Here is a 13,729-nt window from a genome sequence, read left to right on the forward strand (position 1 = left end):
TCTATCTCGCACACAACTTGTAGACTACATGATTGTATGATACCACAGGCTCAACGATCGGGAGGACAGGTTATTTTATGTGATGTGTACGAGACTATTATATTATGTAACAGACTAAAACTAAGTTGACTGTGTGTGCGCGTCTATAGTCTGTACGGCTTCAGAGGTTAATTCATTTAACACCAGCAACTCAAGGGGTACACAGAGCCTCGGATACAGTCTGTTTCAATAACATAGCGTGCCCACTGCCCAGAGAACCTCGATCGCTCCACACTTATTAAGACCGGTGCAGACTTGCTTTGGTCTAGTAGTCAGTCACAGCTAGTGACTACTATGTAGCCTACTTGCGCATGCGCGTTACTGCAGGAACTCAATTCATTATTTTATAGCATTGCGCTAAAATATTAACCATAGTTGTGTCCTGGAAGCTTTTTGCTGGTAGCACAGAAATGTAGTGTTTGTGTAGACTAGGCATGGGTCGATTTCCGGTTTTACCGGTTCGGTTCGGTATACGAGCCCAAACCGGTTTGATCACGTGCAAACCGAAAAAACCTTTTTTTTTTTTTTTTTTTTTTTTTTTTAATTTTTTTTTTTTTTTTTTTTTGCCAGTCCATTCTGATTGCACTATTGTTCGTATTAGCCTCTTCTCAAGTTGCACTAGTAGGCAAAAGTCTTATTTTGTTTATTATGTTGATGTTTGAAGAAAAGTTAAGCTGAATAGTTATGAGAAATAAAAACAGTGTGTTGTTACAGTTAAAAGGTTCTGCTTATTTGTATTCAGTGTTCGTGCTGGTTGGCAGCATACCAGCTTAGAGGTGCATTATCGCCACCAACTGCAGCCGCTTTGATACGTTTTTTTGGGGAATATCGAACCGGTTTCAAAATGTTCAAACCGACCCATGCCTAGGCCCTATATTGTGTGAATTTGTGAGTTTTGAAGTTTATAAGGCAGCTCAGCTGTAAGCCAATCCATTCTGATTGCACTGCTTGTGTTTTTATTAGCCTTTTTCTCAAGTTGCACTATAGGCAGAAGTCTTATTTCATTTATTATTTTGATGTTTAGAAGAAAAGTTGAGCTGAATAGTTATGAGAAATAAATACAGGGTGTGTTTGTTACACAGGTGTCCTGCTTCTTTTTATTCAGTATCATTGCTGGTTGACAATACCAGCTTAGAGGTGTATTATCGCTATCAGGTGGACTGAAGTTGCACTACAGACAGTTATGGGCCACACTCGGGAGCCCTGCTTGAATTTTTTTTTTTTTTTTTTTTTTTTTTTTTTTTTAATTACAAAAAAAATCGGTATACCGGTTCGATCCGGTTTAGACAGCAATATCGAACCGGTTTTAAAATTTTCAAACCGACCCAGCCCTAGTGTAGACCAGATTTCAACTCTCAGTTACACAATAAATTGGACAAATGCCAATTCACACACTATCAATATTGTCTATTTCAAGTTACAACAAACGTTTTAACAATATGATTAACCAAATTGTGTTTTTTGACACGTTGACATTGTAACCACATTTTAGCTGGTTGAAAAGAGGGTGAAATTAGGTCTTAGACATTCAAACCCAATATCACCCATATTTCAACTAAAAATCAACATTGAAAAAATGTTCAGTACAAATCAAAAGTAGCTACAATCAAAATTATTTTTTCCCTGGATTCCTTGGGTCATTCCGCATCTGCTGATAGAGGCCCCACCCATTTCCGTCTCACTAGATTTTCTGCCATTTTGAATTGTCCCCAAAAGTGTTTTTTCGCTATTTCTCCTTAAAATGTTGTCCAATCTTCACCAAACCACATCACACAGCGTGTGGACTGTCCTACACTAACCCTATTTCCTGGATTTTTGCAAGACCGCACCGTTGCGATATAATCGACTTCCGAAATGTTGTGGGTGTGGCCTAGTTCACAAAAATCGCCCTAACTCTGGAACGCATTGTCCGTTGTGAATGAACCTTGGTACAGGTGTGCAGCTATGTACTCTGAGCTGATAAAAAAAACAATTGTCATTTCGACTATAGGGGGCGCTATGGCAACAATAAGTACCCGTAGCTCACAAACCATAAGAGCGACTGTTCCCAAATTGGGTACATAGGTTCAGAGTACTCTTCTACTCTGGCCTAAAGAAATTACACCGATTGACCTCACGGGGGCACTATAGCTGCCCTCTTTACCTTTCGGTCAAATTTAGTCCAAAAGCATTTTTTCGCTATTTCTCCAAATTTTGTCAAATCTTCACCAAACCACATCTGTCCTGCACAAAACCTGTCATGCCGTTTTTTGAAAGACCTCACCGTTGCGATATAATCGACTTGCAAAGTGTTTTGGGTGGGGCCTATTTCACAGAAATCGCTATTTCGCCTTCTAATTTTGTCCAAACTTCACCAAACCACAGCACACACACTGTGGACTGTGCTGATCAAAACTTATTTTGTGGTTTTTTTGAAAGCCCACACCGCACTGCACCATAGGCTATTTCATCATGAACTTATGATTTTGGGATAGCCTACTGCTAACTGGGAGAGATGTAATTAGAACAATATAAGTTGAAAAGGCACAATGAGGCTATACAGAAGGGTGGGGTCCTTTTAATGCGACAAATACACATCTTTTAGAATTTCACAATAAATACACGCGCGCACACATACACACACACATGAATGTATTATAATAAAATGTTTATTAAATGCAACTACATAATTAAATAATTATTTTCTAGGGCTTTCTTACCATACTGATTTTCCATTATATCCTTCATCCTTTTGCCACCGACAGCCCTCCACTTTAACAATGTCGCTGCCTGCTACAACCAACAGGCTCGTCAACGCCTTTCTGCGCTGGCCATATGCTAGGTTTCAACCTAGCCTTGTTTCAATATACAATCGCTCAGAATTAGTTTATTACAAAAACAACATAGCCTAAAAGGTTTCATTTTTATTTATTATTTACAAATGACTGTACACTACCCACAGCATATCAATGTTCTCATTCTCTACATTACTGTATAATTAAACATTCACTACAAGGATGCGCTTAAAAAAAAATAGCCGACGTTTCACGAAAGGTAACGTGATGACAATGACCGCAAAATAGCAAAACTCAGGGTTCAGTTTCCAACAATATGTCAGATCATGACTCATTTTAACTAATCATGGCAATGAATGAGAAAATCCTTCACTTCGCACCTTTAAAGGCACTAAATAATATGCAGCCCTACTAGATGCCAGGAAACCATTACTATACAGTGGAATCTGCTTATAGTGATCATGGTTATAGTGATCAACTGCTTATATTGATAAAAAAAAACTTGGTCTCGAATCATTCCTATACACGTTTGATTAATTCGCTTATAGTGATCAGTACTCCACTTACAGTGATCATTTTGGGCGTTGTCACAACTGAGAACAATGGAAAAAAGTTTAAAACTGCCAAAAATGAGCCAATGAGATACAGCAGCGAATTTTGGCCAGCCACAGCTATGCCGTTTTACGTGCGATCTGGCTGAAACTTTCAGGGGGTGTAAAGAGCACCTGTGCGGGTGACCTGACGGAGCCTGATTTTTTAATTAGGTAATTGCCCTAATTACCTAATGATGTGATGTCATCAATGATGTCATACCATCACTGATGATGGTGACATCAGTGATGTCATACATAGGCATTGTGACATCGTTGTGACATCACTGATGATGTCATCAGTGACACACACACACCCACGAGAGACTGAGGGAGAGGGGGGGAGATTGAGGGAGAGAGAGGGAGGGGGAGACAGAGGGAGACGTGCACGCGGCAATAGAACAGGCGAGGCCACCTAGTGGCCGAGCTGCGTATGCGAGCTGCAGGGCCAGCTCAGCGAGCTGCAGGGCGGGCAATGCTGTTCTGAGCAGTGAAGGAAGCCACGCCCCCTCTGTGTGTTGTGAAATCCAGGCTTGTTCTCCAAGGCGCTCCAGCCGCTCGCTCCTTCGTGCGTGTGGCGTTCCTGTGAGCCCCCCCCCTGTTTATAAATAAACAGAGAGCGACCATGCAAGGCGAATGTGAATGGAAAAGGGGAGCGGCCGGGAAACAGTGTAATCAAAAGTTATTTTCTTATTATTTCACAGCTGCTGCTGGACTGTGTTGTGGCATTTCCAGGTTTTGGTTGAATGTGGTCGGTCGGCTCCCACACAGCCTGTCTAGTGCACACACAGCAAGACAGCAGACAGCTAGGAGAGTGATGCGAGGGCATACGGTAGTGTTGGAAGACTGCCTATGTGTTTCATATGTGTTTCATTTGTTGTTTATGTATGGTGGTGCTGCTCTAGCGCAACATCTAGTGGGCAAAAGAAAAAATCACAAAACTCAGGGTTCAGTTTGCCTTTAAATGAGGGAAATACTTCAGTCTGAACCTTGGTGAGTGGCACGATATGCAGCTTCGGTTGTTAATTTGATGCTGGCTGTGCGGTGCTCTCCTCTTTCTTAGCTGGAGCGTCCTTCTCTTCTTCCATGTCTTGAGCTTTGGCTCCCTCCAGCTCCGAGCCGGCTGTCAGCATGGAAACCCTCTGGGCCAGCCGCTGCATCACCAGATCTGCAGTGCTGGTGAGGCTGTGCTGAAAAGACAGAGGGGGAGCGAGGTGTGTCAGATAAGAAAATAAAATTACACCCAGGTGTTGAAGTAAGCAGTGCAGATTTGCAGTCCGACCCTTCTGCTCCACCCCCCTCTCTCTGACACGGTGTGTGTGTGTGTGTGTGTGTGTGTGCGCGTGTGCGCTCGTGTTTCGAGCCGCTCCCTCCGTAGCGTGCCAAAGTCTCGCCAAGCAAATTAATTCTCCATTCATTTCGACAGACGTTTCTTAAACCAGTGGTTCTCAAATGGGGGTCCGGGGACCCCCAGGGGTCCTTGAGGGGGTTCCAGGGGGTCCCGAGCCAAAAGGGGGGTAATTTATTTTCGCTATAACTCCATTCATAAGTAACACAATGACTATTTTGGTCATGGGTTTTATACACTTTCTGTAATAAAACATCTAAAAGCATCAATCTTATTATCATATGGGGGTCCGTGGGACAGAATCCTATCAAATGGGGGTCTGTGGTCTAATTTTTGTCAGTTTAGGGGTCCTTCATGTGAAAAAACTTGAGAACCACTGTCTTAAACTGTTCGTGCGTGCGTGTGTGTGCATTCGTGTGTGTGCATGCATGCGTATGTGCGTGCGTGTTTTACCGGCCATGAACCGCTACCGCCCTCGAGATGAGAGACGCTCTCTCTCTCTCTACGCCTGTGACTCTGTCTGTGCAAACCGGAGAGCTGGGGGAGTGGCCAGGTGGCCTAGGCTACATCTCGTCCACACACAGCTCGTATGGTAGTCACTTATAGAAGTGGCTGCACCGCTTAACAAGTCTGTTTGAAACATCACGCATGAGCTACTTCAAAATATCGCTTTAGAAGTGGTACAGCAGTTGTCTTATGGGTTCAAGACTGGCCCTTCCTACAGCAAATTGCATTTACGATATCCCCGTGGTTGGGCCTAGATCTCCAGCATGGGTTGCTGCTGTAGTGTGTGGAGTTTGTTCAGGGAGTGAGCGTGTGTGCTGTAGTGTGTGGAGTTTGTTCAGGGCGTGAGCGTGCCGAATAAGTTGCTTAAGTCAACTTCTAGGTGTGCATTAAACGATCTTAATGCACAAGGTGAAGGAGAATGCCTCGGGTGGTTGCCTGCGCGAAGTGCATTAAATTAGTTTAACACACACCTAGGAGTTGATTATCCCCCTTAAACCATGGTCATTTGCCAACAATATAAAATAAAAGCATTATTCGCAATGAAATGGAAACGATGTTCAGTGCTCCAGGAAATAGGACGAACCTTGGTTACAAGCTGGGCAACGTCGGGGATAATGTTAATCCAGTCCACATACACCACCACCCTGTGGTGTAACTGTGCCGCTTAATTAACACATTCACTGCCAGCCGTTTTTTTTTTTACTGTAGGTAGCTTCTGCCAACGGGTTTTTTTGAGGATTCTGGCTCATCTTTCAACAGCCGAGGATTATTTTCTGCTAAGATTTTGTGAACACAAAATATCTCAAAAGAACTAATAGAATGTGTGCTTTCTCTGTCTAAAAGAGTTAGTTTGTAGAGTTAGTAGTTATGTAGGCATTAGCACTTGAATACAGCATGGTTTCAGCGTCTGAAAATTTAAGCTGAGAAAAATGCCTTTTTGTGAAATTCGATAGAACAGTCACTTTAACCATTCATTTTTGGCATCAGTAAGACGTCAGACATCTAAACAATAGTTTTGAACAGTAATTTCCTCCATAACAGCAGGAAACCCCCCTCTCCTTCAAACTCCTCCCTCCGTGTGTGTTCTCCTCCTGCCTCCCTGGCTCTGCAGCGGGCGTGTCACAAGCGAGTTGCTGCTGCTGCTGTGCCTGTCTGCTGGCGGCCGCTCTTTGGGCGAGTCTGGATGGGCTTGCTCGTTTCTTGGGGTTTCGGTTGAGAGCTTTGATGAAGCTTTTGCGATTCTGGTCTTATTTATGCTGCGTGTTTCAAAGTGTGTTCCACCCGTAATCTATTATGCAAATTTGCAATCCCCCACCGCCAGCTCCCTGCGCGAAAGCGAAAGCGTTTTCGCCAATCCATTTTCATGAGAATGGCTTCCTCACGCGGCTGTTTTTGCTTGGCTTTCTCTCGTCTGGAGAGCACTGTCGCCACTTAGTGGGTCGGTAAAATAGATTACCGGTATACACATTCAATACCTCCCATGTTTTAATATGAGATGTAAAAGGGGTTGATCGACGTCCCACCGTCAAATTTTTTTTTTTTTTTTTAAGATGAGATATCTCGTCAACGGCAGTCAACCGTTTTTTTTTTTAAGACGAGATATCTCGTCAACGGCAGTGAACGTGTTAAACAGATGTGCAGGTTGGGTAGCAGATACATTTCCAACATGTGATTAAAACTATGTGTGCGTTAAATGCTTTTAACGCACGCACACCTGCCGGCCAATAAGAAAGGAGTATTCACCCAAACCATGGTATGAAAAGACCAAGTACCACTTTTCTGCTCAGAATACATCAGCGGGGTGAGTAGGGTTCTTTATCAATAACGATGACGCACCGATGGATCACTTTGCCAGGTGCTGAGATTCCTGTCTTTCAAATGTCACTTCGCAGCCCAGACTATTTTGGAACAAACCTCCCCCACTCATTGGCATTTCAAAAGAGTCCCAGTCCCATCCGCCCACCTAGTGGGATTTTCAGCTGCTCAGCGATGATGGTGTTACGGATTCGCAACCGCTGTCGCAACACAGTTCAGCTACCAGGGCCTAAAGAACCTAATTTTCAAGCCAAAGAAAAACAAATGACAATTCAGTATTATTACTCCAGTAGGCTATTAAGCGCAGGGGTTAAAGTTCTCCGTCGCTACGACGGATCTCTGTCAGTTGGAGCCTGAGTTGAAATGTGAAAAATACAAAAATTAAAGCCTCTATGAATACGTTTTCAATTTGTGCATTGTGTTGAGTTTGAATGAAAGCTTTTATTTTGAAATTCTGACCGGACGTTCAAATGATCCTCCTGGGATGTGTTCAATCTGAAAAACACTTTGCTACGTTTTCCAGCCTGAACGGCATGTTTCCTCGCTTGTTTCAACGCACCACCGTTTCCTAAGATAAATGTTTTGCTAAGTTTTGCTACATTTTCCTGAAGGCGACCCCGTTCAGTTTATCCAGCAACAAAACACTGCTGCTGCTGCTACTACTGCTGCTACTGCTACTGCTGCTGCTGCTGCTGCTGCTGCTGCTGCTGCTGCTACTGCTGCTGCTGCTGCTGCTGCTACTACTGCTGCTGCTGCTGCTGCTGCTGCTAGGCTATAACATTAAAATTAAATCCATACACAGAACTTTTAAACTGTTTATGAAATACTGGTGCCTCTAAATGACCGACAGTGTACATGGGCAAATGTGACAATCAGCCAGGAGAATGGATATCACTTTGTTGTTAGTCAAACTCACATGCATGCGCTGCGCGAGGGACGGGGGTTGCGCTACAGGGAGAAGTGAAGCCTCTACCCCGGCGGCAATCACCAGGCAAGACCGCGGCTTCACTAAACCCCTGCCTGCGGCCTAGTGGAGCCAACGCTGCACACAACTACAAGGGCTTCCCGAGGAGCTGACTTTTTCTCTCTCAAAACAATTGAAAACCACCGCCATGTTAAAGCTGAGTAAGGAGATCGATTTTATTTCACCAGAGCCGAAGGCAGCAACACAAAAGACTGATGGAAATAACATAACAGAAGAGAAGGTAAGCCCCACTAAACTGGTATGCAGCATTGACAGTCAGTAGATAGAGTAAACACGATTCTGCCTGACCAATCAGTCGTCTACAGTGTTTTCACGTCACGGTATGGTAGCGGGTCCACAGCGCTGGAACCTCAACAAAGCAAGGACCAAAACTAGCACGACTCAACCCCGACTGTCCACGTTTTTGATCGGTGGAATGAGACAAAAAAGCGAGACGAGCTGGGCGGGGTCGCGCTGTTACCAGTGGTGGAAATGGGCCATAATTGGTCAACGTTAGCCACCTCAGCTGCTAGTCTCAGAGTTAGCTGAACAGAGCATCACTAGCTGTTGATTCCATCTGTTGCAGTGGGATATGTTCGCTCTTGACTTGATGCTGAACTGTTAACACTACAGGTGGTTAGCCTAGGCAGCCTATGTGTCTGACAGTATGAACTGTAACACTATTTAGCGTTAGGTGGTTAGCCTAGGCAGCCTAGGTATTGTCTGACAGTATTAACTGGTGTGTTTTCACAACAGTAACAGACCATTAGCTCTGTCGGACAGGTTGGGTGGAGCTGGGCTGTGTGACTGGTGGAGGAGAACCTCCTAATTGGGACACATGTTTGACAGTGTTGTAGTTCCTGTGGCTATTGTTAGATATACTAAATGGCCCATGTTACTTAACTTACCGTAATTAACCTGTTTGACTTTATAAAAAAACAAAGCATCTGTATAATAACTGTGATTATAGCCAGTAATTTGCATTATGTATGTGTTGGCATACCTACTGTGGAACCGTATAACATACTGATTCAGGCCGGAACAGTTCATGCATCATTACTGGATGTTTGGGAAGTTGAGTGTGATATGTACACACTGTCTGCCATTTTGTTTTTACATGAAAACCTTTGGGAAGCGACCGCACGGGCTAAAAAAGCAGACACTCTAAAAAGCCCGAAATAGCTAAAATAGGCCTGGAAAAATTTTCAGTCAAATGGATTTTCTTTTGCTTTAACCACTGCAAAGCCGGGACATTTTTACCTACCACAAGGGCCAGAAGAGGGGTCGACTGACCCCTAGTCATTTGAATGAGAGGCTGTGCATTTGCACCTCTTGTGTGGAGTCTCCCTGTCAATTCTATTCAAATGCGAAATGAATTCTATTCAAATGCTAAATGTACTGGCCGGGGAGAGGGGAGGTGTCTCTGCTATCATGGCAAATTTGTCCTCCACAAGGCCGGCAGCCCTTGTGCTCTTGTCATCAAAGCGTAGATAGCGCATGATATCGGTCTGATTTTGAAAATGTATGAACACAGGGTCGTACAACAGACATATTTAGGAAAAGTCAAGAAAGTAGGGATTTGGAACTCGATCGAGTGCAAAGATATATTTTATTTTAACTCACAGGGGTCACGTGACCCCTTTGACGGCCCTTCTAGTGTTAACGTGACTAATCGTGCATTCCTTTATAACTGGGGACTGGTAATCTTACGACTTCAAAGGTCATGAGCTGGGCGGTGACGTCATCAGAGCTGGTATTTCCCATTCCAAACTCGTAGGAGCCTCAGCAGCCCCAACCTAAAAAATCCAAGATGGCTGCGCCGCGCAACAACAGTAGTTATAATCGTAGTAATATTGTTTAGCACATCTGTTTTGTTTGTGTCTCATTAAATCAGCTGTACACACAGCACTGCCTAACATCTATCTGTGTGGACATGCGGCTGCAGTGTTTGTATGCGCAAAATGCCGGGAAATGCCTTGTTATCAACTGTTATTGCTAACAATGGCTAGCCTGGCTAGTGACTGGATCTGACCAATGAACAGTGAACTTCCCAACTCAAGTTTTCTGCAAATGGAACGCTAACAAAACGGATGTGATGTCATTTAGCCTCCACATCCCAGTTATTTTGCGATAAAGGAATGCACGATACCTCTTCAGTAGGTTTCTGTTGGATCTCTGCTCTAATTAACTAGCTTACTCTTACTATTACTATTGTGAAAATAAGTTCTAGAGAAGTTCTATCAGTGACGTTTACATGGACTGCAATAATCCGACTATTATTGACCTAAATCTAAATGAGACAATATTTCGAGTGTTTACATGAGTTGCTTATAGAATATTCCATTCATATTCCCATTTCTATGTTAGAGAGCAGAGTCTGATTAATGACTGAAGACACGCCCACCTGATGTCCCTACATCGGAGTTTCCCTCCTGAATTCAACCTGAAAGCCTTTCTGTCGTGTTTCCACCGGGTTGTTGCACTGTCCAACACTGGAGCCATGGATGATGGTCTGGCCTTCCTCTAGTGACGCAGGCCCTTCCTCTAGTGACACAGGCCCGTGCGCTGACTGTCACATACCTGCAAAATGTGCAGTCCCTTTAGTGTGAGGATAGCCAGCTCTCTCAAGCCATCCCCTGTCAGGTCCAAGTAGATGATGGACAGCAAAGGACTCTTGAAGCTCCGCCTCCACAGCAGCTGAAACTGTCCATCTCCTCCGCTCGTTGGCGGCTGGAATTTATAACAAAGCAGCTCCTGTATGGCAGAAAGATACATTAGAGATAACCTTGTTACCACGGTTACCACCAAGGCCTCCATGCTTCATTCTTATCAGATGCTTGGAGAGCATCAGTCATGTCTTATTCTGCCAGGTTCCACGCTATTCATTGACGCCGACTAGCCATTTGACTTTGAATAATAGATCGAGCTTTCAGTTCACTGCCCTCAACCCAATCGCCAGAATAAAATGTCGGCATTGTACATTTCTGCAACCACGGATATGCACAATCTCAACGTAAATTTAAAACAAAACGTCTTTTACATTTACATTTCCAAAACATGTCATTTTATGTTTCTGCAAACCGAAAATTGCAATGTTAATTGGAAATCCTAGCTGCCTTTCCCCAACGTTAAATGTAAATGAAAAACTTGAACAACTTTGGCTATGTTTAGGCAAGTAAAATAACTTTCGTTATGTTGAAGCAAGTATAAGAACTTAGGATAGGTTAACTTAGGACACGTGAGGATTATGGTTTGGGTTAGGTTCTTTGGGTTAGGTTTTAAATAACAAAAGCGTTAAATGTGATGGTTGAAATCTAGACTTTGGAAACCCTGGGGATAGAACACGGCTCTCCGGTGTGAAAGGAAAGTGTTTATACCCTCCATCTACACCGACCACAACACCCTTACTGGCCACCGAGCTATTTCAATATCAGAGTCTAATGTAGATATACACGTATCTAGAGACGTGACATGCAACGTATTTCTGGTTCAGAAACGTGATATTCTATGTATCCGTGGATTACAGAAACGCACAATGCCAACATGTTATTATGGTGACCAGGCTGCTGTTCTGACCTGTCCATACGTTCCCAGCAGCACCTCCTGCTGCCCGTCAAAATCCAGGTCAATGACCAGAGCACAGAGCACCGCATCCCACTGCTCGCTCTCTGAGAGGTATGTCGGATGAGACACGCCATGCTCCTGGACATCTCTGAGAACACACGCACACGCGCACACACACACTCTAAATGCTACTGAAACAGCAGGCTTACTAGAATCTACAATACATAAGGCTGTTTGATGCTGACCTGTAGACAACCGCCATCTCTATAGTGCTGGTTACCAGAAGGTTATAGCCTTCTATTTCCACATCTGGAAAAGTAAAGAGGCACAGATCATTACTGAAAAATGCAGAAAGTGTAGAGACACCCTGGTCGCCAGAATAAAATGTCAGCATTGTACGTTTCTGCAATCCACAGATACGTATGTCGAATATCATTTCTGAACGGAAAATACATTGCATATCACGTTTCTAGATACGTGTATAACGTTGATACAGTATACACGTACAGTGATGGGCAAGCTACTTGGAAAATGTAGTAAGCTAAGCTACCAGTTACTCTAGATCAGTGGTACTCAAACTTGCCCTACTCAGGAGTCACACTGACAAAAACAAAAGCTTTGAAAGAGCCACAATCCCCCCCAAAAAGCCCCCTTTCTCCCATTATTTTATTAGATTTTGATTTATTTATTTATTTTAAGTAGGACTTAAAAGAGCCACAACTACCCTAGAGCCTCGGGTTGAGTATCACTGCTCTAGATTAAATATAGCTTCACTACATTGAAGCTATCCCCAGAGAAATGTAGCAAGCTAAGCTACGAGCAACATGGCAAAAGTAGCTTGCCACATCAAAGCTACTTTTTTTTTTTTTTACATTGAATCAACTTCATGCCAAATCAATGTTATCTCACTGATCAAGAACAACTTTCCACCAAACAAATAGGCAGGCAAAAAAAAGCCCAGTTCAATTGGTTAATATAAAACAAACTAAAACTCTCACTTCCACAATTTTCAAAACAGAATTCCAAAATAAAACCATAAAAGACAGTGAAAAAATCTATTCATTACAAGATAAACTCAACTCAACTATCCTCTCCTCTCCCATCCCCTCCCGTATGTTCCCTTCCCGACGGAATGACCCGCCCTATACTGCCTCTGATTAGCTTATCAACCTAAACCAACCAATCGTCACTCCTCATGCCTAAACCCAACCCAATCAGAGGAAGAGTAGGGCGGGCCTAGCAGTGCAAGGATGTTAATAACTAGGACAAGACAACACGTTGTGCATCATATGGAAGTGGTTGCTTCTATCGGCTACAGATGACAGCATTGTTTCCCCCTGTTCTATTCCAGACCGCAGCAGAATCTCCATGCTGCGTGGGAGCTTTGCTCATGCATTTCCTCTGGGGCATTAACTTGTAGCGTTTTTGGGATGCTACCGCACTACTTGGTCGATAAATAGCTTCGCTACTGAAAACGCTAATTGATTGAAAAGGAGCGACGCTACCACCAAGCTACTGAGAAATGTAGTTAAGCTAAATAGCTTCGCTACTTGTAGCAAACTACTGCCCAACACTGTACACGTATCTAGAAACGTGCATGGTATTATTGGTTCAGAAATGTTGATATTCTACGTTATAGTGGCTGCTATTGAAATAGCGCGGTGGCAATGAGGGTGTTGGCCAGGGTGGATGGAGGACGTGAACACTTGCCTTTTATACCAGAGGGCTGTGTTCAATTCTCAGTCATGGTCACAGCTTTTCTAAAGTCTACGTTTCAACTGTGAGTCACATTTAAAGACGAGCTGAACCCAAAAATGGCTTTTTATTTTTATTTTAGTTCACATACCTGGGTATTCAGTGCACCTATTTAATAATGTATGCAAAAGAATTCACAAAAATAAAATTTCTTTAGTTTTTCACACTTTTTCACATCAAAAGTAAATTTTTCAGGATTTAATTCATAGCTGTAATCTACAGTATGGTGACATAATGAAGAACTATCAAATTTCTACCCCATTTCAACCAATCATATCATGACATGGCAGCTGTCAATCAATCTTCATTTCGAGGAGGAAATTCTGCAGGCAAATGGCCACCTAGTGCTGTAACCTGGCAGAATTTCTAGCCC

General features: G+C 43.3%; 1 protein-coding gene across 2 annotated transcripts in view; it reads right to left on the bottom strand.

Annotated features, from left to right (window-relative positions):
• Window positions 1-2,733: 2,733 nt before the first annotated feature.
• The window catches only part of kptn (kaptin (actin binding protein)), a 43,801-nt gene continuing 32,805 nt past the window's right edge, over window positions 2,734-13,729 (bottom strand). For both annotated transcript variants that reach the window (XM_083644166.1, XM_083644167.1), the window contains 4 exons: window positions 11,847-11,910; window positions 11,614-11,749; window positions 10,618-10,791; window positions 2,734-4,593 (listed from right to left, as the gene is read on the bottom strand). In XM_083644166.1, coding sequence (XP_083500292.1) covers window positions 4,426-4,593; window positions 10,618-10,791; window positions 11,614-11,749; window positions 11,847-11,910 — 542 coding nt within the window. In that variant the 3' untranslated portion in view covers window positions 2,734-4,425. The remainder of the gene's footprint in view (window positions 4,594-10,617; window positions 10,792-11,613; window positions 11,750-11,846; window positions 11,911-13,729) is intronic.

This window comes from Poromitra crassiceps (genome assembly GCF_964638095.1).
Source record: "Poromitra crassiceps genome assembly, chromosome: 1".
Classification (NCBI taxonomy): domain Eukaryota; kingdom Metazoa; phylum Chordata; class Actinopteri; order Beryciformes; family Melamphaidae; genus Poromitra; species Poromitra crassiceps.